The sequence below is a fragment of the Struthio camelus genome, chromosome 4 (assembly GCF_040807025.1).
Source record: "Struthio camelus isolate bStrCam1 chromosome 4, bStrCam1.hap1, whole genome shotgun sequence".
Lineage (NCBI taxonomy): Eukaryota > Metazoa > Chordata > Aves > Struthioniformes > Struthionidae > Struthio > Struthio camelus.
The window spans coordinates 73,150,164-73,176,369 of record NC_090945.1 but is presented as its reverse complement, the minus strand read 5'-3'; the positions used below and the strand labels follow the sequence as shown (position 1 = coordinate 73,176,369).

General features: G+C 38.2%; 1 protein-coding gene across 3 annotated transcripts in view; it reads right to left on the bottom strand.

The window, feature by feature from the left end:
* STK32B (serine/threonine kinase 32B) overlaps window positions 1–26,206 on the bottom strand; it is a 173,618-nt gene that overhangs the window by 108,979 nt on the left and 38,433 nt on the right. For all 3 annotated transcript variants that reach the window (XM_068943393.1, XM_068943396.1, XM_009686241.2), the window contains exon 3: window positions 24,309–24,460. In XM_068943393.1, coding sequence (XP_068799494.1) covers window positions 24,309–24,460 — 152 coding nt within the window. The remainder of the gene's footprint in view (window positions 1–24,308; window positions 24,461–26,206) is intronic.

The following is a 26,206-nucleotide window of genomic DNA, read 5'->3' as shown; positions in this document are numbered from 1 at the left end:
TATGTTATACATTAAACAAAAATTTTCTGCATTATATAAGAATGTTAACAACAAAAATTTAAGTGACGCTTCTCCCAACAAGGGCTACAAATGAAACTTAAAGGACCTGAAGAAATACTTATCAAATAAAGATTAAATTTACTATCAAATAAAGATTAAATTTACTGAAAGTACAAAAAACAGCAGCATAACAAGGAAGTTTTTAGAATGAAGAATCTGAATGTATAAGAAGAAATGAGAGTGGTCCAAAGCTTGTGTAGTCTTACTAGAAGAAAATGAAAATATCACACCAACCTGCAGGAAACAGGAGTTTAATCAATCACAGGAGAGCACCATTGACACTTTGGACATTATTCAGAATTATTACCCTGCTGAAATGCAATGCTTTGTACTCAGCACAACATTAACACAAGGAAAGAATGACATTTCAATGCGGAACGTTCAAATTAACTTTGACCTAACACTTCATTATAGGAAGGTTTGTCAATGAATTCTTCTCATAAAAAGATTACCTAAACCTTCACTGCCAGCTAGTCACTGATCCAAGATTTTAGAGGACATTTTAATCCTATCTGACTATAGGATGAAATGTACGTAACGACAAAAATGCACCTGTTTGGAAATCCAAATCCATGTGGAGTGCTTAAGGCAAACCCTTCAAACTTTTGAATAACATGTTCTATTTTATCATGATCTGTGTTTCAGATGGCATAACCCAAAGGACCAAATATTACTCTTAGAACTACCTGTGTGACCTTAAAGAGTTCCTGCATAGAATTAGAATATTAGCAAATCTCAAATCTGAAGAAAGTTAACTTAGTTAGCTTATTAGCTAAATTTATTCAATCAGAAAAAAAAAACCCCCACACATTTAAAAGGCCTAATTAAGTAGCAAAGAATCCTTACGTTTGTCTGTTATGAACCACAGTTCCTCTCATGTTCATGAAAAGATAAACTATTTCCCCTTTTACTTACATCGATAATAAACACTTAGTATTCATGAAACAGCAGCAGCATCAGCTTTCTGAAATTGTTTCATTTTGTTTTTTCAAGTAAGTTTTAGCTATAATAGAACCTGTCCACATTAAAGAAGTTACTTTCTGTGCAACTTTGCTTATATAATGCTGAATGTTTTACGAATAAGGGCTTTTAGGCTGTAAAATAAGGGCTTTTAGCTGCAAACGTAGGGAAAAAGAAGCAGAACAATGCAACTATCACAGATTATCTGTGACCTATGAAGCTGGGCCAAAGAAAACACAATAGTCCGTGCGCATGCACAATACCTTGGAGTTAACAGTAATAACAAGGATGAAACAACCAGTAGGAGGAAAAAAGTAGTGATAGGATCTTTAAAAGTAGACTTAATAATCTCTCAGATATTTAAGTCTTCCTTGGCACATTCAATAGATTCTTTGCTAGCGAGAAGCGATTATTAACCATACACAATATGTTTTTAATCAGATAGCCATATTTAGGAAATATGCATGACAAGCTGATGCGTGGATAGCAAGACATTTGCAGCATTGGGAAATGGAGGTCGTTTCCTGCATTCTAGAAAAAATTACATTAATAGCTACAAATAGATATAAGAATGGAGGATAGTATTGACAGCTGCTTACGTTAATATCAAAAGCCAGGTTGACTACTTGATGTCAATATGTGGAAAAATGTTGTTTTAGTAGAAGGAAGAGTAATATGTAATACGAGTAAACATCTAAAAGACAAACAAAGATCAGAGAAGAAATGCAGAGGAGAAAACAGCCAAGGAGAGGACAGAAAAGGGAGGGTAAAAAAAAGGAGGCAGAAAGTCAGTCCCAGACCAAGAATCAGTTGTGCTGGGATGACCTCAGGCTCCTCTGCAGACTACTACAGGTAATGGCACACAGGAGAGATGTTTGTACTTTTCGTGCTTTTCAACTTCAAAAAATCCCCAGTCAAAAAAATCTCTGGACCTACTGAAAACAGAGATGGGCTGGTTGGTGATAGCTATGGGTGTAATTCTGAGGCAGAACTTAGGTTTCACAGCAAGAAATTCTATTTGTTTTGTAATCAACACCCAGGAGACCAAAAGGAAAAGGAACAAGAAAACAAGAAAAAAAAGGCAGGCTTTGAAACATGGAGAAAGCTTATTTCTGTGCAAAGTTATATTTCAGAATTTGGATTTTGAAGAAAGATTATAAAGATTATTCTGAACTAAGAGTAAAATTAGAGTAATCTTTTAACTTAGAAATTTACATGGGTGTACACCTGGTGATACAACTTGGCCCCAAAGAAAGCCTTCTCACACTTACAGATGGAAAACAAAATACAATATACAGGGCCTGGGTCTGATACTTCCCAACCTTTAACCTGCTGTAATCCCTAGCACTAGTGCAAAGAAGCCATGAATGTGGCTAATTGCTGCAAAAATGCCGTCACAACAGAAGGAAAGGATTTCACACGCATTCTGTATGGAAGTTGAACATAACTTGAAGCAGTGGAAAATTCAGACAAAAATGTCATATTTGAATTAGCTCTGTTGTTCACAACTATGAGTGAAACACGAATAAATAATATTGCTGCTAAACTGCTGGTAGTAAATTCCAGCACTGAATTCCAAGATCCCCTTCCTGAAGTAAGAAATTGTCATCTTCCTTGTGTAAATATTTGGTTTGTGGTGTTGTGGGAATTGAGGCTAAGTAATCCTTAGGGCACTCTTCCTTGCAATATGTTTCAGGAGGTGTGGTGGGGGGAAGCATGTTGTTCCCAGAAAAGTGTGTACACTTACAGGAAAGACAAATGCAAATGATAGGCTGGCAGTGCATCTGGTAATACTGACGTGTGGACTCCTGAAACCCAGAAAATTCAAGGGGTATGGGATAGTCTACATGAAGGGCAAGTAATAATTCCTCTCTCCACAATCTGCTCCTGACCTTTTATCTAGTCCAAGAATGAATAATTTTGGTATTATTACAGACGCATCCTTCTCTCTTTCCTTATATAGAGAATAACTTCAGCTGAAAGGAAAACACGATCCAACTCATTCAGTAGACACATGCTTCACTGAAGGAAGGAGAGGTACTATTTTCTTCTCTAATCAGCTATTTCTCTGAAATAGAAATTATCTTGATACGCAGACCACTTTCCATTTGAACAGAAAGATCTGGTTTCCAAAAGTGCCCCACACATGCAGCTTTCATTTCCTCTTTCAGCTGCTACTGTTTATGACTTGCTATTAGCAATTTTAATTATAAAAGCCTCCAGTTATCATTTTTGCATTTTACCATTATTGCTTATTACTAAGTAGCAAACTCTAATTATGATGAGGTAATTACTGTTGTTGAATGGTGACAGCTCTCTGTCTTTGATTTAAAATATTAAAATCAATGGTTCTGCCTCTAAAGAAGTCACCATCATAAAATATTGATCAAATAATTTTTATACACTGTGGCTGGAAGAAGCGTAATGCAGATAATATTTAAGAGTAGCTATTAGCAGGAGATTTTTGTGAACTCAATGGCATTTAAATCAGTAGCGGATGTCTGAAAGGACAAAGATATACAGCATGAACTGTAGGGTGCTTACTACTTAATGAGGGTTAAAGCTTTTCATTGTGTAGGCTGGGAAAGAGGCAGAAGCATCCACAGTAGGTTTTTTGGGTTGCCCATAAGTCTCATGGAAAGGAATATTCTCTGAATCAGGCTCTTGGAGACTGATTCTAAAATATTAGTTGCATTGTGTCTTAGGAACTTTAATTACTGTTACACTGAAGACCTTTCATTTCCAATTTTGTAGCCTGCCTTTCACTTGCAACCTTTCATCTGCACACTCTGAAGATGCTGCAGGAGTACCCTCACCCTGGGTCCTTTGCCCAAGTGCCTTTGCCCTCGTGGCCTTGCACTGCCTCATTCTGACATATTGTGTTTGCAAGTTCACCTTGTAGCTTTTAGTCTGTAACCCCATACTAAAATCTCTTCACCTTCCCCTCGTAACTTTAGTTTGCAACTTTAGACTCTAGTAGATAACATAGCACATAATAGTCATTTACATAGCTAAATAATATACATTCACAGAGCTTAACATCCAGTTTGCATAAAACATCTGCACCTGATGAAGTGCGCTCCCATGCATGAGCGCGTCATAAGCATGAACAACTAACAAGGAGTTTGAGGGAATCCTGATGAAAACTATCTAGTCACTGCTGGAAGAGCGTGTGCTATGAATAAACTCATTTACCTCTTTGCCCATTGTTCATGATGACTGAATTTCTATAAGACGAAACAGTATGTTCTGCTTCGGGTCATCTCTGTTCATTCTACAACAAAATGGATCCGAATTGAGCCCCTGGGTTTTGGGAGGCTGGTCTAGCTAAATAAAACTAAAATCTTGATTTTTTGACCTCAGAACTAAAAATGCTATTCCAGAAGTTTCAAATTCTGGAAATTTCCTCTCATGGCTTCAAGAAAGGAATGCTAACGTGAGTTGAATTATAAGTGGAAAAAAGTTCATCGCACAAAACAACCCACTACAATTTAGATGAGGGCGCATCTTCAAACTCAAAGGACGAGAAAGAACTCTAGCAATGGTCTCTCAAGGTCATGAAGGAAAGTTTGATAGCGTGAGTGAGGAAGAATATTTGCATAGCCAACCTGGATAAAAGACTTGACTTTCTAGAGTGGAGAAGGTAATGCCTTTATTAGCCCAAGAATACAGAAAAGTAGAAACCAACTTTATATGGTCTTTTGCAACAATACTTAAAGAAAAAAAAATAAAGCAATAGGATAGGTGTCATCTCTATATTATACCCCAGGTGAACCCTAAATTAGTGATTTAAGACTGTTTTTCCTGTAGGTTAAGGAGGTGCCTTAATAAATAAATCTCATATGGGAAATACAAGTCAGGCAGTCTACACACCTTGGGAAGCAAAAATAAAAAACCATAAAGTAGTCCATTACAGCAGCTGTCAGGCTGCAGCCTTTTTTTGGTCACAGCATCCTAAGTCCTCTCACCAGATAGACTACAGCTACCCCAAGTTCTCCCCATCACAGAACTGTTTTCCTTCCAAGGTTTACAAGAAGCTTCTTCCTCCAGAAGAGCTCTTCAGCTGCTTCTGGCTGCTTGCCTTCCCTGACACTCAGGGCAAGTCAGGTGTGAGTGATAAGCTACTCCTTACCAGCAGCATCTCTGAGGGTTAATAGATAGCTGAAGTTACAGGATATTTCACATATAGTTTTACTCTATCATATGTTCTCCTTTTTTCATGGTAAATGAGTCAGCTGAGACAGAATAGTCTTTAGAAGATATTTACGCTAGTTTATGTCAAAGGCCAAAACTGTGCAACTGCAGGGGAAGCTATCTCTTACTTGGAATTTTGACTACTTATTTCTCATTTTACCACAACACTTTGTCTCTCTCAAGGAAAAAGGGCTTCTTTTGCAGAGTGCTTAAGATCTCCTGCTTCCCGTTTTTTTGATATGCATTCCTCTGTAGTATATTTGGTATTCGTAGAATCAGATGCTGCTCACCTGTGTGTCACAACCCTTTGCAGTAAAGTGTTCCTGGATTAGCTTGCATAAGTGTCAACCGAGGCTATAAGTACAGCCAAAAACCAAGTTCTGAAATACTGCATGCTCTTATCTTGAAGAAGCCTCCCAGCACTGAGGAAAATCCACTCTTTTGTCCAGGAACTATTAGTAGGCTTAGATATGAAGCTTCCCCATTTCCCTGGCCCCCGTCTTCCACTGGTCTCTGCTATACTTGTCTGAATGTGTGTGGCACCTGTGATCACACAGCTCTATATCCTATACGGGGATAAGGCTCAATAGCTTGTCTGACTTGAAAATCTCAGGTAGAAGTGCAGTGAGCACAGAGAAGTATGAACTAAAGCTTCTGGCCCCATACCATGCTCACTAACTCCTTTTCCTGGGTTACCTAGGTTGTCCAGAAAGGCTGCTCACTCTCCATCCCTAGGGTTTTCAAAACAGATTGTATGAAGCCCTGAGCAATCTGAGCTGCTCTCACAGTTGACCCTGCTTTGAGCAGAAGCTTGAACTAGAGACTTCCCAAGGTCCTTCTAACCTCAATTAGTCTATAGTCCTAGAACAGAGTCTACACTCTGCACTGCTACACCCCCTAAGCCTTTACACGTGCTTGCTGTTAGACCAGCCCCTTGAATCCCGCAGAGCAGGATTTTAGATATTCTTTCCATGTTCCTTTGTAGGGAAGTTATACCATCTGTCTGCTCCAAAACTTATTCATTTCTAGAGAAGCTAGTTGTAGTCATCATTGCCATTATTTGATTCTTCAGAGGCTTTCTACTTGACTAGTGCTCAGATTATGTCAGCAATACATAGAGGTGGAGGCAGAAAGAGTTATTCTACAATAAACTGAGCCAAAGGAGGGGAGGGTTTTGATGATCCCCACAAATAAGGAAGCTTTCTTTAACATTCATCCATAATTCCTTCTCTTTAAAGGCAGGCTGTTGCCGCTGCAATCAGACTCCTATTCAACCCATCCATTTTTGTAATGACCTAATTTTGCAATACATTCTGTATCAGGAGGTTCAGTTTGGACTTTGATTTGCAGTTTCTTTCACTCATCACATCTTTACAGACCAAATTCGTTTTCAGAGTTTTGACATAGCTATCTCATCCACTCATCCATCCCTAGGCTTTGCAAGGTCCTTATTTCTTGAGCAGGCAACACTTTGCTTTCCTGAAATGGTAACAGAAGTAAGAGGCATGCTTTGGTGTTAGTCATATACCCCCCAGTATTTCAGACATCTCTGGGATAATCCGTTATTTCTATCTAGGAATTGTTCATTTGCCAAGCTAAACCACAGGTGCAGCTGCACTGGGACAAGTGCTAAGGATGCTTCCTCCCCCCACTCCTTGTTCTTTGTGATATATCATATACACCTTGTACAGGGGTATAGAAGTCAAATCCAGTCTGCTTCCATTTAGTGACTCTTTATCAGGTTTTCTTTCTTGCACAAAGTGGATCTTTTAATTGTCAGAAAGAATTCTGTTGGTGTCCAATATTTTTCTTAAGGGCAAGTCATAACAGCAGCAACTTATTTCACTCCAATGTCACATACTTAAAGGAAATCTATAACATGCATTCCAATACTTGATTGAACTTTTAGTGTGGCTATTTGTCTTGAGAATCCTGGACACACGCTTGTCTTTTCTCTCACTGCAGTTATTTCCTGTATTTGGTTTCCTCAAAAACCCCAAAGGAAACAATCAGTTCCTTTTTCTGCTACTTCAGCCCCTCTTGAATATATATCCTCTTGCTTTTTAGTGGCTTTGGTTTAAGTTGTGCGGAGTCTTCTATCACATTGTCACATTATACCTCCTACTGCAGTCATATAAGAAAGATAAAGTTTGAAATCTCTTTTCTTACGCATAAACACACTACCAGTTCAGAGGAGCACAGTGAGCATGCATCTGGGCTTGCTCTCAACAAGGCAACTGCACTCACTTGTTCCAGCCTTCGTAGACATCCGTGAGACTACCCCTAGAAGTGCTCAGGGGAGGGAGCAGGGAGAAAACACCACCGCTTTAGTACCTGACCAACTTCTGCATATAGCCAAGAAGGAGACCGTATCAAGTCAGAGATATGGTTGATTAGTTCTTTATTCAGCTCCTGCTGTGTATTTTTTCAACTGAATACACTGAATAGTTGAATCAGGCACTCATCTACTTTGTCATAAAACATGAAAACTGCTATGCAGGTGTCTAGCCCTGACTTGTGCACTCCAAGTGTGCTGCTACACAAAGTTTCACTTTAAAATAGCAGTAGCTTCACTGGCGTGTGCCGGTAAAACACAGATGCAACACCTCACATCTGAATACTTTTGGAGCGATTTGAAGAGACATACTTAAAAGAACCTCATGCTCCAGAAAGGCAGCTGAAAATAGGAAGAGGTCATCTGCATGTGTTCATTTCAACAAAATGTGTTAATGCTCTCAACCACACAAAACAGAAATAGCACTTTAAAGAGGGAGACGCTGTTCAGTACAAGATCAGGTGACTGTTTTGGAGAAGGCCTCCATATTGGAGGGCTAGATCAGATCCAGCTGGCAGCAAGTTTCCAGAGAGCATTCATACATCCACTGTCCCCAAATTTTTCTTCTAGCAGCTTTTATGAAAATGTATAGTCTAATTGTCCGTCAGATTCCCTTTTACAGTTCTGCATTGGGAAGCCTACAACCATTTTGAATACCTGTGATACAGGCTAACATTAATCATCAAAAATAGTAATATAAAAATCAATGTTTAGAAATGTTTGGAAAGACTTTTACAGAAAGAAGTATAGACTCTTTCTTAAAAATATGTGTGTAGACCAGATTTTCAGGTCTGTCTAAACTTCTCTCTTCTTTTCCTCCTGACTGAAATAGTAAGCAAATGCATCAGAACTAGCTGGCACCATTTTCCTGCCCACATTAGAAACTGAAGAAGTTCCTGAATATTCTGAAGCTTTACTTGAAAGAAAAGTGATTTAGAAGAAAAAAAATGAAGTCAGTATGTCATTTTGATAAATTTTCTGTTAAAACTGTTTTCAACTAGCCTTGCATACAACTTTCTATTGAACAAATATATAGTTAAGCTATACAGCATAACAGCTCTCACCTTGCTTATTTCTGCTATTACTGCATCTGCAAGATAAGCGTCTTTCTTAGGTTTAAACAGGCTGCTCTGTACATAGCAAAGTCTGAGCTGCAGATCAACATCCCATAATATTTTATTCTTAATAGAAGACTGCTGTCAACGAAGAGGCAGCAGTATAGCACATGACCAAGTACTCAGACAACCTAATTTAAATGTACATCGCATTTTTAAGGTTAGTGATCAGAATGTGAATTGTCGATTTTAACTGCTACCTTTGATTGATTTGTCTCTCCGCTGTCATGGAAACCTACATTAATTTAAAGACATAGAAACAATGGAACCTAATTAATGTCCCACACATCTTCTGCACAACAGAAATATCAGGCAGTTATTTGTTACATTAAAGCAGCACCCACAATATGCTTTTCAAATGCATACTTTAAGAATTGCTGCTAAAAAAAGTGAGAAAATCAGAAGCACAAGATTCGAAAAGAGACTTCCTCCCCAGGTGTTTTTTTGTTGTTTTTAAAAGAAAAATGACCAATTTAATCCACCCTTTCATTTAGTCACTGAAGACTGGCAGTTGCTCTGCAATAGTAGAGTCAATCTGGATTAGGAGCAGCTGCCTTGCAGGTTGCCTTGGGAAGGAAACATGACAGCGTAGGCACTGGCAGGGGGAGGAAGAGTCAAGGCAGTGATGCAGAGCGCAATGCAGGGATGCGGGATGAGGTTCACTTCAGTGAGAGGGGAAGGAGTGTAGATACTTGCTGGGGGCAGGGTGAGGGGGAAAGCATCTTAGAAATAAATATACTAGCCACTTTCTACTTTCTGAAGCAGTTTAACTGAAGTAAGGACAATGCCTTGAGAATCCAGTTTGTTCTCCAACAGTTTTGGTTGCTCACGATCCTTCCTCCAGAGTATCATTTTGGGCAGAAGGGGCTGGGATGAATGGTAGACAAAGGAAAGCCTGGCTCTTCTTTTCTGTTAAAAAGCTGAGAAAGAAGAATCTTTCCTTGTTAAATGCTATCTTCTCACTGCAGATAAGTGAAAGAAGACAGGTGACAATGTCTTTGTCCTTTACTTACCTATCTGATTTTTCCCAGGGACTTAATGTCTGAACAGGCACATCTTATTCTTCCAAACTCAGCCTCAGAAGAAGGTTCAGGGAGGAGCAGATGTGATAGTACATGTGATGCTTTTGCTCTCCTACTGCAGCTTCCGATTAAGGCTCTGTATTCATGGAGAACGTGGAAGAGGGTGGAGGAGAACACAGGTCAGAGTCCTACAAGTTTAACTGTGATTTCTCCAGGTAACGAAGATGCACAAGAGACGAAAAGCAACAATTTTTCCAGATTAATCAATGGGCAGTTAGGATTTCCTCCTCTTTTCCACTCATTCCAGACTACTGCAAAATCCACCATGTCTCAATGAAACACAGATGTCAGTCTTAGCTTGTCAGACAGTATCATTTACTTTCACTATAACTTTGTATCTTCCACTTCTGAGTTGTGGAGGAATAAAGTAAAACAGAAGCATCTTTCCAAGGTTAAATTAGTCCATTTTTATACATGACTAATTGAACAGAAGAGGGGGGGGAAGAGAGAGAGAGAAAAGAGGGAAAAAAGTGTTTCAACCAGGGAGCGGATTTATTTCTGCTGATAACAACACTGAACTATCTGACACTGGCTGTAAGAGGAACCAAGTGCCAGCTGCCCAATCCTATCAGCCTGTCTGGGAAATGTGTCAGCCATGATTTCTGTCCTCCTCCGTGCATTGCTCTGGAAAACTAGATGCTCCTTTCTGTTCCTTCCAATCTGATTATGTTTGACACCTCCATTATTCTGCAGCTACTGACAGCACTCCTGGTTCGAAACAGGTTGTGCCTGCAAGTGCACAGGTGTTATACAGCCTGGATACCTTGCTTGAAAAGAGCCTGTAGAGCAATTTGAAGGGTACCGTTCCTCCCTTAACAGCAGGAAAGAGTTCATACACCTCAAAAGAGCACAAGAGTTTTGGTGATAGGCTAAATTTTCAGATGTCTCCCAAGTGAGAGAGAGAAAAGAAGAAAAAAAAAAAAGAATGACATTCTTGTGAATGAAATGCAATTGTTCTAATAAACAGTTACAGAAAAAATGAATTCAGGATGTCATTAAAGCAGGCTGTATTTGTCAAAGGTTGTGATAACACTAAAGATATTTCACCTAAGCTAAAGTATCAGTTATTGCTACCAGTTATGCAAGTTAAAGTGGACTTAGTATCAAATGTACCAAACAAAGCAAAAAAAGCAGCCACAGGCAAGTCAGTATTTGTTGACAGGGGTATCCTGAAGTTAACATGTCAAAACACTGTTAAAAACATCTTAAGATATTCTTGAATTATTTACAAGGCGAGGGGAGGGAAGAGTGAGAGACCTAAAACACTTGAAGTTATCCATCTGCATTTCATGAAATAAATGAAGCCATTATAGAGAGTTCACCAGACACCTCTAGCCCCTCTACAGCGAAGTGGACTCCCAGCCACAGGACTCCTGGAAGAAGCGTGGGAAGGAAGAGGAGAAGAAATCCAGTGACCTGAGCAAACACTCCCTGTACAACACGAGTGACTGGTGAACCTGCCAGCCAGGGTAAGGCCTGACACGACTAGTTGGGAACAGAGATTGATGTGCTATCAAGTTGTTTGGTAACTCAAGGGCAACGTGCACGGTTTGAGGGGAAATTGCTTAATGATGAAATGCAAGCCCAAACTGATGGCAGAGCAGTGCCAATAAGAGAGTATGAGTTCCTCCTCACCATTGAAACGTATCAAAAAATCATAAGCCTAGGTTTCCCCCCTCCCAACACTCCCCCTCCCAAATCAATAAGGTTGTGCTGTTCAGCTGTCTCAGCCTGGTGAGCTGACTGTTGGTTAGGGCTTCCCAGGCAAAATGCTCACCTTTGATCTTTGTATTTGAGATATGGAAGGAATGTTGCTTCCCCCCCCGCCCCGCCCAGGCCTGAGGTGAACACCTCAGAGATGCTCACAAGAAATATCACTCATAATATCAAAGAGCAGTGTATCTAGAATCAGTGTATTAACCTTTAGTTCTGCCTTATCTGTATTTCTATACCTTTATATTCTCATAACTAATGCTAATTGGGTTCCCCCCCATACAGCAAGCATTCTTGTTTCCACTTAAATGAGTGTCAGAATACAACACCACGTTTCATTAGTACTGTTCTGTAAATTAATAGTCCTAAATATGGATCTGACTCTGCCTTATTTTTCAATAGGAAGTCTGTTAGGCACCAGATAGTGCCCGTTTGTTAGAACAATGATAACACAATAGTATATTAACAGCACATAGTGTAGGTAGCTTGTCTAAGCCCATACATACAGACCACTTAAATGCAAGCACACTGCACCAAGGCTGATGGCAAATGGCAAACATCGCTGTATCAGGCCTCCCAGACCTAGCAAAAATGTGCTGGGGTTCACATGTAAAAAAAAGTTGTTTGGGGAAGTAAAACTGATGCTATCCAACATCTACAGAGCTGCTTGTACTGACCAGAAAAGAAAGTGCTTTACCTTTCCATAAAGGATCCTGTTTTTGCTGTGCTACCAAACAAAGACATCTGTAGTTCTGTGACAGGTATTATCCTTCATACTGTTTGAAACAATCATAACATATTTAAGCCCTCTTTGATGTTGATATTTTAATTTTTATATGATATTTCTATATTTTCTAACACCTTAGGACTAATTTAAAATATCTAACATTTCTTTTAAAAGCCTATAGTTTACAATAGGCTATTCCATTCTTATTTTCAAATTATTTTCACTCTATGAAGGAATATTTTGGTTTTGAATCTGGTTTTTGCATGAAGGATATTTTGCTCTGTGGACCATTTCAAGTGCTTTAGTTCAAGCTGAATGAAATATTTTGGTCTCTAAATATTGTACAGTTTTCAGTTTGTACAGAAAAAACATTACACACAGGTCTGTAAGCAGTCTCTCTGCTTCTTCAAATAGATCTCGAAAATAAGATTAACTTTCTTTGCTACTCTAAGATGATGAAAAGCACACATTCTCCTCTTGGCATTCAACAACAAATTTATATCTTGACCCAATATTTTGTTTGTTTTTTTAATTTTTTTAAAATATTTTTAAGAGTATAAAGATGTCTAAATACGTGATAGTCTTTTGAGCACCTATTAAACATCTGAAAGTCTTTACAGTATGAGCAGTAGATACTCAACCTGTCTAAAAGACAAGGAACGTATTTGGTTATTAAATATACTCTTAGACTCTTAACAGTATCTACACATATGGGAAAACTTGACAACTCTTATCAGAAAAGAGGGCTCTGAATTAAAAAAAGGCAGCCACAAAGTCATGTATAGCATTGTCTGATGAAGCATTCATAGAATTTTGATAACAAGGTTATGAAAATACCTGAGGCATGACAACATTATTTTCAGACAGCAAGTGCTTTTAGATACTTTTTGTGACTTATTCTCATTAAAAAGTAATTATTTGCCATGAAAATTTTCAAATTATTACTTATTTCCTTAGAACTTATTTCCAAGTGCCAGTAAAAGTGTTTAGACCTCAGAAAGTGGTTCATGAATCAGTATTGGCTATATTCTGCGATTAGATTTCAGATTTTGTAGGGGAAGGGGAACAAAAATTTTCCTTTCATCCACACTGTTTGCACACACACACACAGCTCATTATCACTCCTGTTTGCCTTCTTATCTTCTCTCACCCTATTGTTTAACATCTCTGAACCTATCTGTTGGTGGGCCAGTAAGAGCTACGAAACATTAAAGAGGAGCTGTGTTTTGCTTATCTATTTGCCCTCAGGGCTCAATCCCAGCACCTCTGCTTTTTGCAAGAAAGATGTTACCCACTGCATCCCAGATAAATTTTAGTGTATCTAGTTGAAGAGAATTTGGTAGGCAGAACTCATTTTCCTCCTCTCCAGAATTGTTCTGCAGACAAGTTTAAACAGTCATTACTTCAGAGCCTGTGACATTTCCTTGATTAGGATGTCGTGCATTAGGAGTACAACTAGGGTCCATTGGGAGAAAAGGAACTCTCAGTCCTCTCTTACGGATCATGTACTGATGAAGCATGAGAATTCGTCTTTTCTAATAAGAATTAGAGACTGGAAAAGTGTAATTAACTTCAAAAAATGATATGATTAATCTTTAAGTCTCAGTATCAGCTAAGTAGCACCACTACACTCCACAAGCACAATAAATATCATCTTTGTTAAACAAAATTGGATTGACTGCCCACTTGTACTTTAAAAGTCTGTAGTTTACTTTCAAAATAAAGGAAAACTTTGATAAACTTTAATGAACCAGAGTAAGCGATCCCCAAGCAAGCAATATTAGAACAATAATATGTTATAGAACTTCCCACTTTATTTCAGTTCCACTATTTACCATGTTAAAACCACTCTACTTGGCATGATTGTTATAATGTAAAATTTAAGTTACCTTACATTGAGGAATTTGTTCTCTCTCCTATATACAATTAGACTTTCAGATAATGTTCTATTCTTATGACCATCCGCACAGAAAGAAAGCCCAGACTTTTGTTTGCAGCGCTGGCAGCAGACTTGGCAATTTAAGAGAGGTGAAAAGGTGAGATCTCTGCCTCAGAGAGCTAACTTATATCCTGAAGAAGAAATAAATTACTCCTGTTTTCAACATCGCTTGATGTTGTTGTAAACAAACAAACAAAAAACAAAAAAACACACAAAAAAACCACATACAACAACCCACTCCCCCACAACACCACCCCCCTGTCCCTCCCCAAAATGGATCTCTAGACTTTTATGTCAATCCTCTTACAAATAAATAGGAATTAACCTATGCATTTTAGGCTCTGGGTTGAACTCAGAAGTCAAGACCTCAGCTATATTTTTAATTAGATTACCATGAATAATTTCCAAGCCATATTATACCATCAGTACCTTCCAAGAACAATTTTAACATTTTTGGACTGGGTGTTGATTTGCAAGACCTGTTTGGTATCAAAGTTTTGCAGCAAGAGTGTTAAGCACTTACTTTTATTCAGTAATCATCACCTACTTAGTCATACAGAAAGTAAACGCAATGTATCATTTCACAGGTACATCCTAGTAAGTTTTGCTTGCAATTTGATGGCTGTCCCATGACTATGGCTATGTTAATGCAGTGATGAGCTACTCTTGTACAGCCTGCCTCTAGCAAAGCTTTTACAGGGTAATTGCAGTCCCATTTTCCATAGTATAGATAAGAATCACTCATGTGTGCCTGAAAATAGTAGATTTGCACAATGAACTCATTACTCTGTCACCGATTATGAGAACCACTTTACTTACAGGACCTTGGTTATCAGCTTAACTACACACTTTAGCTATCATGTTTGCTATTCATTCCCTTTAAAGTAGAGGAGGGCGGGGAGGAGGGCAGATACAGCACCCCTTGCCTAAACTGGCAATTCAATAGTCTGAAACAACATCTAAGCAGCTTTCTTCCCCATCTCATTAGGCTGAGGGCACCAAAACCCTGTTCTCCAGCTAATTGTCCTGAAGATACCCTTGCTACACTGCTGGATCTCTGTTTCTGTCCAGAGAAGAATAGCAGAAGCCTCTTCCACAGTCATACTCAAGGATTACTGTGACTGTCCTCACAACACCAAACTGGGACATGGCCAAGGCTAACCTCAAGCTCACGAGGGCCTGCTTTGGATAGCAGATTGTTCTGGCTTTGCAGACAGATTTAACCTCAAATTCACAAGAGGAGCCTGGCAGCGAAACTGAACATTCTTAAAATAAAAGGATTATTTTCCAGCAGCTTGAACTTTATCAGTTTTTATAACAAAATTCCTCTTTCAGTGAAAGCTTTTTGTGAAAAAATTTTATTACAGAGCAGTAAATAAATCTTTATGTCAGTAAGAACAATGCAGAAGACAGACTCCTAAGACAGGTCCCAGGTTTCAATGACACACATGAGGTGAAATATCTATTGCAGTAGTTTCTAAATAGGAAAGAGATCAAAACTGAACTGGGCCAAAGGCCAATTCCAGCATGCTTTCAGGATGAGAGAATCAAAATAAGTCCAAAAATATGTATTAAAGGTGGCAGCAATTAGTCACCAGAATACAATTCAATATAGGTAGAGTCAAGGCAGCGTTCCAATACTGGTGGTTAGTATTCTTACAGTTTTAAAATCAGCACAAAATAAAGAACTGTTGGATTATACATTCAGACTGCATCAGTAAATTAAGATGTTACTGTTAATCCTTCCACTGGCTAGTATTCTCAGTTAACACAAGCATCCAGATGTTACCAACACAGTAAAATAACAAAATGTTGACTCAAATGTACTTTCCACAGCCAGAAACAATACCCTGAATATTTACAACTCACAACAAACCTTTCCTGCATTCTCTTTTTCCAATTATCCTACCCTTCTGCTACCTTACCACACTTTCCGCCTTTTTCCTCCACCATTATCCTTTTTAAGGCTCTGGAGAACAGAGGCTTTTTTTTCCCTTCCCTCTACCCTTCTTCAAACTTAAATATAGGGCTCTAATATCTTTACCTATTCCAACTTTGCACTAATTCAGTGATGAACTGATTTAGCTGTATAAAGAAAGTACTCACCCTTGGCTCTCTCTACAATGAAAGGAGAGAAAGAGATTCCTGCAAAGACCAGTTCACTCACCTAAGGTCTATGCAAGACATAGACCCATATTGCAAGATATCTTTCTCCCCTGATTTATGTTGTCTTCTTGCCTACAAAGGAATTAGTATCCATCAGCTATCTAGAAGGCACCAAAATCATGGCCTGGAGTTCATGACCACAACTAAATGCACAAGAGTAGTAAGAAACATACATTTATGTAAGTAAACGTGCCAGGGACTGTTCTCCAGCATTGAGGTCCAACTGCACAGAAAAGCTTGTGTCTATACCATTAAACTAGCAACCTCCAAAACAGAGTGACTGCATGCAAAGTGCCTGTTTTGAGTAGTTTCTGGCTACACCTGGGACTTATCTGGGACAGCACTCCTGCCCCAGGCCACAGCTGCATTAGGAACAAGCCTAAAAATGTAGCAACATGGAGAATTGAGTTCCAGAGTCCAGGAAGATTCCCCAGTACTAATTTACTAGTATAAATGTAGCCAAGGAAGGCAATACAAAAGCCTTTCTTCCCATAAGCCAAGCTTAGAGCTGAGGGGTATAACCATGAAGAAAGCCAAAAATCGTTGGATAGTTTTGTTGACGCCCACTCTCCTCACCAGCGACTAAATGTCTGTCAGGATCTGTTGTTACATGGCCTTTTGGGGGTCATGCTTTAAGGAGATAGACTTCACCCACAGCTTTACTTTCTTCTCAGCAGGACCTCATACCTCACAGAAGCTGTCCTGCTAGTTGTAAATACCCAACCTATGCTCTGATAGGAAACATCACAGTCCTCCCCTCCCTTCCAAAAATATTATGTTTTTTTTTTCCTATTAGATCATGAGTTTTACTCACTGTCTTCTGTAGAGAGCATCATGAAGCTCAGAAAGGCAGTCATACCAGACATCAGGAAAGAAGTTTTCTATCTCCTAGAAACATCTTCACTCCAGATTAGATCTCCAGCATCACACCCAACACACTCCTTCACTGACCAACGCGCTAAGCAAACTCCCCTAAGACTGAACTGTGCTACTTCTACCCACACCCCAGGTTTCTAACAGGTAACTGGTGCTACTTGATCGGTTATTTTCAGCTCCACCCAGCAGGAAAACACTTGGCCAGGTGTGCTTCTTTCCTTGAGTTTGTAGGTTTATGCACCTCTTCTTTGACTCCAGTTTGAGGAACACAGCTGTGTTATAGGCCAGTCCAAGGTGTCATTTCTCCCAGTTTATTCCAGCAAGGGTGCCTTCATGGAAAAGTGATAACTTCCACTGGTGTTTGTGTGTGTGCATGCATGTGCATTAAACAATCCATTGCAAGACTTGAGGCTGAACAAATAATTTATTCTCTTCAGCATTTCTTTTCTTTTTTTTCCTTTTTTTTTTCTTTTTTTTTTCTTGAGAAAACTCCTAGGAATTTAAAGAGAGTGCTCCTGTTGTGAGAGGTCCCAGTGTGTTTGTGAGCTTCTTGCAAGAGCAGCCTCTGAAGCTGTATCAGAGCAACTCAACATCTGGGCCAACGATGACTAAGGTGGATAGCTAGCTGAACACTGTTACTCACTGTATACTTTTGGTGGCAGTTGTGCTTCAGTCTTCCCTGCAAACAATAGTGTGGAAGATTTTCACCTCCCACCCAGCACAAAGAACTAATAGTAGTGATGACCTTTAATGTCCTTCTATGAAAACTGTTTCAGATAACCCCAGCTGTAGAGCAACCAATCTAGACTGAAGACAGGAGGAATTAGGTGAATTCAGATATGCATGCACATTTACATTTTTGGCATGATACGTGCTGTTTATTTGTTCCAGTTTTCACTGAATTTGAAACTTAGTCTTGCTCTACTCTAGCTGGCAGCAGTAATGTATCCTTCTACATCTGTCTTGTGAAATACATATACTTTCCAGGGAGTAAGGAGTAGAAACAAAAATTTATCAAAATATAGAGCCACTCTGAGAATACAGCTAACCCTTCTTTATGGGATGTTAAATGTATCAAGCATATTGTTCTGGCTATACTAGGCGAATGACTTGTAAGTTGATAAAAGTAAATCTTTATTTGTTTCCCTCTGCTGCCTTTGAAAATGTTCTGACAATTTTAAAAGGACATAATAGCCTTAAGAAAGGCTACTCAAAATAAGATCACTTCTGTGTTCTGAAAGTTTTGAGGAATGGTCCAGAAAATATATTTTTCTTATCTACATCAGCAGAGAAACCATTTTTGACACCTGTATTTTTTGCCAAAAAAGTCTGTCTTTTGTGCTAAGCTATGTTAATTTCAGAGAAGCTAGTCAATCTATTAATATTTGAAAGTATTGACAAGTTTAACCACATTGGTAGATAGGATGCCTGCATCTTGGCTCAATCCTAATGCATGGTGTAAGAAAGATATTTAAAATATGGATCCTACATATCTCACTCAGAGGACACCCAGGTATGCGGGGAAAGATAAGATAAAATGTTGGATCTTGGAGGAGCATGTTGTAGCCTCACAGTGGGACTGTGCCAGTAGCTGACATTTCTACAGCTCGTTCATCTGTGCTTGAAGTACACATGACACATACAAAAGGTCTAATAAAAAACAGGACAGCTTTTCATTTTAAGAAGGAACCTCTGTTACCAGAAATGCCTCTAAAGGTGATAAAACTGGCTAAGAGACTCACATATCTTTGAGCATTTATTCAATTTTATTTCCAAAATGAAGGTTATAAATCAGCCCCAAACCCTTCCTGAAAAATGCTGCTACCCTCCAAGCTATTATGAGCATTTAGAGAAGAATGATTCTTTTCTATGGCAGATGTTATGAAAGACAGTTCATATTTCAAATAATATGATTTATAAGTTCAGATTGTAAAGTTAAATTTAATAAGGCTCAGAGAAGATGCATGACCCTCAAAAAGCTTTTTAATATAGATCTTGCAGAGCTAGGACACTGCCCTTGTTTCATATTAGCTGTTCTGTATCCTTGTATATGATGGAATTACTGATGGATGCCAGCAAAATTACCCACTACAGAAGGTTTACTGTCTTTCCTTCTTCTCTTTCTTTGCAAAAGAATTTAACTGATAACAGGTTGCTTACCCATATCTCATTCTCTCTTTGTGCAGTTATTATGTATAACTGAAGGACTTTCCAGTCTTGTTTGTTTCTTGAGTTGCCAACTTTTCTCTTTGGTGATGAAATTTCTCAAAAGAAGATTAATGTGCTTAGTTAGTATTCTCTTAAGTTCAAGGAACTGTTGGGAGATTACCACTGTATTAATTTTATTATATATTTTGAAGGTTAGGATGAATAATATTTGAAAACCAGCGATTCTGGTTAGGAACAGTCCAACAGACTCATGAAAAGGTTGCCATGAGTGGAATTTCCTCCAAATATGCTTTTGAATATAGATTTGGGACTTGACATTTTGAAGTAAAAGAAATATGAGATTTCATTTTAATTCATTCAAAAGTGAAAAAATAAATTCTGATGAAACTGAAATTATTTTTACAGAAAATGATATTGAAAAAAGGTAAGTATTTTGATAATAAAATTCCCTAAATTTTTCATCATTCATATTCCTTCCAGGAAAAAAAAAGCAAAATCCAGGCTACCTATCTAAGCTTAAGTCTTGCTTTATGTGTCTTAGGACTTGGGGAGGGAAGAAGGAAGCAGGTAAAGGCTTAATGCAGCCGAAATAAGTTGTTAATTACTCTATCAAATCAGTGGAGAGAAGTGGATGTTTCTGAAGACTTTCAGGAAGTGTTCCAGCCTAGTCCAGCCAGGTAATTATTTTTCATTGATTACAACAGGCAAATAAAATACATTTACATCAATAAAGGTGCTGGCACTACCGTCACTTTTGTGTATTAGGCAAGTAGTATGCTCACCTGGAAAGCTGAAGATGTGGGCTCTAGACCCTCCATCCTTCACAGACCACAAGACTGCTTAACCACAAGGCTGAAAAATATTCAGTGCAAACAGGCTACAAATCCTACCACTGATTCTAGTACATATCCTGCTATTACTACAGATCCTACTCCAAAATCAGGTTTTGTTCTTTATCCATTGGCAGCCTAATGTAAAATGAGCGTGCAAAACAATTAAACCGTTTTGGAAAAGCTGCACATCACTACCCATCTTGATCTGAATTCTGCCTACAACTAAATTTCTGACTTCTCCGAGGTTTTAGGCATAGTATTAGTGCCTATCTACTTAAACGTGGTTTGCCACAGAGCTCTAGATGGCAGATTGGTACTTTCTCTGAATAATTAGTTCTGAATATCTGTGGGCAAAGTTGGATATCTCAGCAAGGGGAGATGGCCATTAAATTTGTTAGGCTGATAGGATTTCTGAGTTTTACTCACTAAAATTTTAACTGAGGCAGGATTTCTGAAAACTGATGCTCAAACTCAGTCAGTGTGATAGAGTCTAGAAAGGCAGATTAGTCCAAAATGGCCTAGCCAAAAAGAAGTCAACACTTACATGACCTGCAGCTCAGTTCATACCCACACATCATGACATAATTACACCTTTTTAAATTCATATTTTAGTTTACGAAATAAGCTAGAATTAGTAACTCTTGTAACAGCCCCTTTGTACATTTACAATGTAATTAACAAATGAACAGAAAAAATTCTAACTCAGAAAAAAGAAACACAAACATAGCTGCAATTACTATAGCAAAAAGGCAGCTTCAAATACTTCCATTAGTATGCCAGGAATTGAGTTATAAGAGGAAATCTCATGGATTCCTGCTAATCATCCAATATAAGTTATAGCTACAATGTAAGGTCATTTACTGCAAATTATCGTTGTATCTAAACTGCAAGTCAAAATGTATTAAGTAGGCTGCTAATTCACCAACAATCAATGACAATACAAATATTATTATTTTAAAAGGTAATTACTAGGAACACATAAAATATGTTTAACAGGAATATTCCATTTCTCCTTGCAGTGTTCCCTTTTCCATGGCAGTAAATAAACAAATAAAATGCAGTTTGCACGATTACCTAAATGTGATATATTTAACATGCTTAAGAGTTTTATGGTTAAATGTGGTTAAAACAAACATAACTGGTATTTGTGGGTCACTTGCAATTTTTCCATTTTGCCCTTGTAGTCCAACAACAGAAGTTATTAGCTAAAAACAAGGAATAGAATATCTTGAATTTCAGGTAAATGTTGAGTTAGATGGAGTGTTCTGAGGTCTGGAATACGACACTGCAGTCCGCAGATGTAAATACTCAAGAAATATATCAGATCTATTCTAAGTGCATTTTATAGAAACATATTATGGGCGTGGTACAAAGAAGAACAAGGTTTGGGGGAGATGAAGTTATTTTTGGGCAGGCCTAGGTTCCAGTCTTTCATTTGCTGCACTTGTCCAGGTTGAAATGCATGCTCAGCCTCTCGCTCTGGAGTCAGGGCTTTAAACCACTGGAAACATGAACGCATAACATTTGAGGAAAAATTCTTCAGGTGCAAATAATAAGTATTTGTCAATGTAATTATTCTCTAAAAAATTTCGAGAGCTCTAACTGTATGTGTCCAAGTCGCTAGATCTCAGAAGAGTGTGATATGCCCAGGATTTGGCTACGCAGTTACCCACCTTCAACAGCAAGGATGGAGAGGCATCCCTCGAATAGCTTGTGCTGTTTAAGGCACTCTCTGGCTATATTGGTAGATTAAACTTGCTGGGATCATTTCTGAGCACTTGGGCCAGCTGGCATGGAAGAGCTTGTGCCAAGGATAGAAAATCCTAGTCTCTGACGGAGGCTGACACACCAAAATGATCCCTAGAGATTATAACCCTTGAGCTATGTCCAGGGATTGTTTGGGAAAGGGCTGCTTCGCGTGGCCCTGGTGCATGCTAAGAGCTGTTCCAGCTGCTCATGGCAGTGCCCTGGAATGGTCCTGGTTACTGTTTCATGCACTGGCTTAGATGTACCTTTGCAGAGTCACATTTTTGCTTTAAGAAGAACCAAATGATGTTGTCTACATAAACATATCAGACTGTGAAGCATTTAGATACTAAGGTTATATAACTGTGTGAGCAAATGGCATGGTTTGGCAAGACAGTTCCAGAATGCAGGCGCTGTCTTTATGTCTGGATGTAAGTCTCAGGATAGTCCACGTCAGTCTTTCTTATACACAGCCCTGGAAACCAACTCTAGTGAGTGGCAGACAGGAGCTTTGGCCTGTGATCTAGTCACGTGTTTTAACACAACTGACGCACTTCTGGCTCCATCTGTTACAGTGGACCTGTCATTTACTAAACGGTCTGTTGTGGCGTGAAGGCCTTCTCTGTGCATCGTCTTAAAAGAAAAATTGGTCATCCTAGGCAGACTGACCAACTATAAGCACTGCTAGAAGCACTGGATGTAGATCTCTGTTAGTGCAGTGGTGCATTTTGAATGGTATCCTTTTTGCCTGAAAAATTTTGCCAATTTTAGAGTACTATGTTTCTCTTGGAACAGGTACATATATAGTATGACATCTGAACCTTCGGATCTTGAGACTGTCTCTCAGAAACATGGGAAGAATATGTTGATTATTTACAAGAAAATCATCATCAAACCCAACACATTTTAAGGTATTGTCTATTCCAGGTTTAATCTTTGCTATGACAAAAGAAAATAAGAAAGGACATTTTTTAGCCAAATATGATGCAGTAATTTGAATATAGCATACATCTTGTTTCACAATAAATGTTTGATCTTTAATTCTTTAGCATTGTTATGTTTATAGAAGTGTCTTGTAGGTCACATCAACCTGTGACTGTTTCTGCACAACGTCTAGTCATACAGTGGAAATCCTCGACACCTCTTGTTATAGACCAAAAGTTTGCACGGGTTCAAACAGATTAGACAAACGTATGAAAGAAAAGTCCATAAGCTACTAAGCACAAAGGTACTACATCTTTGGCCAAGAAATCCCCAGAGTACAAGTTGCTGGAACCTTGGAGAGTACACTGGGAAAGTTTTGTATCACAGATACGTTTGCATATTGTTTTTAAACTTCTCTAACTGTTGGAGACAGAACAGTGGGTGAGCTCAAGTATGCTCATTTGTGTCAAGTGGAGAGCACGTGAGACACATGTATATGATTAGGTGCTTTCTGAATGAATTTTAGGTTCAAGTCCTCTGCCTATATAAGTGGATGCAATTAAACTAAAGCTGTGCTCACTTAAACCAGAAAATAATCTGGCTGTTAGCTCATGAAAGGTGCTAAATGGGCAACAAGAAATTGTTCAAATGTACAGATTAAGAGTGAGCTAAGGGACAGACAAGAGAGCATAGGTTAGTCATGGAACTCCAGTAAGACCGCTAAAAACTCACAAAATAGAAGGTCTGTTTGCATTGTGAACATCTGCAGACAAACAAGCTATTCACTAACTGAATATTTCTCATAGCATAATGGTTTACATCCCTTTTTAAAAATAATATAGGTCATTTTTAGACTAGGTAAGAAAGTCTGCATCCCATTACCATTATTGCTAGATAAAAAACATTAAATGTTTTAAGTTTGTGGTATAGCTGGATCTAGTCATTAGTTGACCAACAGTTTTTCACACTCAGATATAACTGAGCCATTCAGATGTTACCACTGGAAAGACAAGAGAAATTGCAGGTGACAAATAGGTGCTTTCAGGTAATTCCCTGCTATCATTTTTTAAGAGTAATTGAGTTTTGAAATTTCTCTGAATCAACTCAAAATGTTTTTTAATTGAATGGTTGGTTTTGATATTCCACAATCTTAAAATCAGTCACTTAGTCCAGCTATTGTCAAAAAGAAACGATAAAGCTGGACAGAACAACATATCTCCACACACTACTCTAAGAATCCAGGGAGAACCCAAACCAGAAATGAAAAGGTGAAAGGGATGCTGAACGCTGCAGTACAAAAGGGCACCTTTAAAATATTTATGAGAAAAAAACCTCAGCAAAAAAATAAATATCTTTAAAAGGTGGTAATTCTTTCATTCTTTTCAATTTTTGAGCCTTCTAGAACCTGAATATATTCAGCAACAGGAGATAACAATAGATGCCTAACGGAATTTTTAAGATTTGCTTACCATAGGTTGACTAGGAAGGGGTGCTCCAGGCCTTGCATTATTTGTAGCTCCCGAAATACATTTCGAACTTCATCTCTCTCAATGCACTTTTGTTTATTCATATATTTCATGGCATACATTTTCTTGGTGTCTCTCTTCTGTACAATGCACACCTAATTGACATCAAAGGTAAAGTTTGACATCTATAGAAATAAAACTCAATTATTACTTCAAAAAAGAAGCCTTTACAATATTTCAAGAATCCAAGGTGATCTAGATATCACAACCTAGGAAAACCTGTTACAGGAAAGTCCATGTTACAACTACGCAGGATTCTTTGTATTAGGTCGTAGTTAATAAATTAACAAAAGAACACCTGTATATTTGCCCCACTCTGCATAAGAAGAAACTGAGACCCAGAAAGTGGCATAATTTGCAGAAGTTATTCGGTAAAGCTAGGAGGAATACATACTAATCGCTTGAAACCCAGGCTATTGCACTAATCACAGAAATTATTGCCCCTGCCTTACGGAAATGCACAGTCACAGTCTTCATTCCCACAGTTCAATATGCACATCTTGATTACTGCATCATAAATATGTCATAGGTTCATGTGGCTCAAAATTTCATCTAAATATCAGAATTTCCTCCCTTAACCAATGCTGAAAAGAAAGAGAATTTTCATATAGAGGTTCATCATAATATTTTTAAGGTCACAAGAGACCATTACAATGATATAGTCTCAGGCAATAAACTTCTTTGCTTTAATTTTGTTTTCTTATTTGGCAAAAAATGACATAATTTTGTAAACACAGGAAGAAAATCTTATTCAAGAGAACTCCAGTGTAAGCATTCATTTTCTTTTTCATTAGTCATGGTGGTAGAGTAGTTTCCAGGCGAATGAAGCTGCAGAGATTCACAGTCTTAAATTAGCACTAAATCTAAGAACCATCACTTTAAATATGATTTATGGCAGCACAGAAATCTGTGTCTCACTCCCAAAGCTGGTATGAATCTCATCTTCATAACAAATTCTACATACTCAGATAGAGCACAACTATATATCCACGAGAATTTTGCTCTGAAAGTTTCTTCCTGTTAATCGATCGCACCTTTTTTTAAGGACTCCTAGTGTGTCTTGACAACTTAAAGAACACAAGCTGAAAATATTATTTTGATGCAACATTTATATTACTGATACAGCCTTAAGTTCCAATCAAAACCTTTCATTGTCAGGACATATACAGACTACCAGCTGTAAGTATCTGGTTTTGATACCACAACTCTGTAGTTAGTTCAAGGATATGATGAAGGATTAATTTGGTGTGGGCACTATTATTTTATTTTTTATATTTATTTTTATATATACATTTATTCTATACATATATATGTATATAAACACACACACGTGTACACACACACACACACATTATAATATATGCATATGCACACATATATACGAGATTAGTGCTCAGAAATCAAATTTTTTCATTGTGTCAACCAAAAAGAAATCCTTTGAATTTTGACTTGTTTTTTAAGGAACTTGCATACTCAAATTTCAGAGATGCTTTGGAGAAACAGAGACTGCTTAGAACAGCTGAAACTTCTTATCTATCTCTAATAAGGTGTCACCTAGATTCACGGACTGGTAACAGCCCCCCAGAGCCCAGGGTCAGGGCCCAGGAGAGAGGCATGGCACACTCAGTTATACCTTACCATCTGAGGAAATGCTCTAGCAGTTTTCCGTTGTAGTATTTTACTTCCTCCACCTTTTTCCAGTCCCTCCGGGAGGACCTGCACCAGCAAAAACTGATTCACATTGATTTCTCTGGAACTCAAACGCAGTCCAAAGACAGGAATTAATAGAGTATTTTTAACCTTTAATGATAAGGTATAATTAAATAGTGTTTCTAATTACC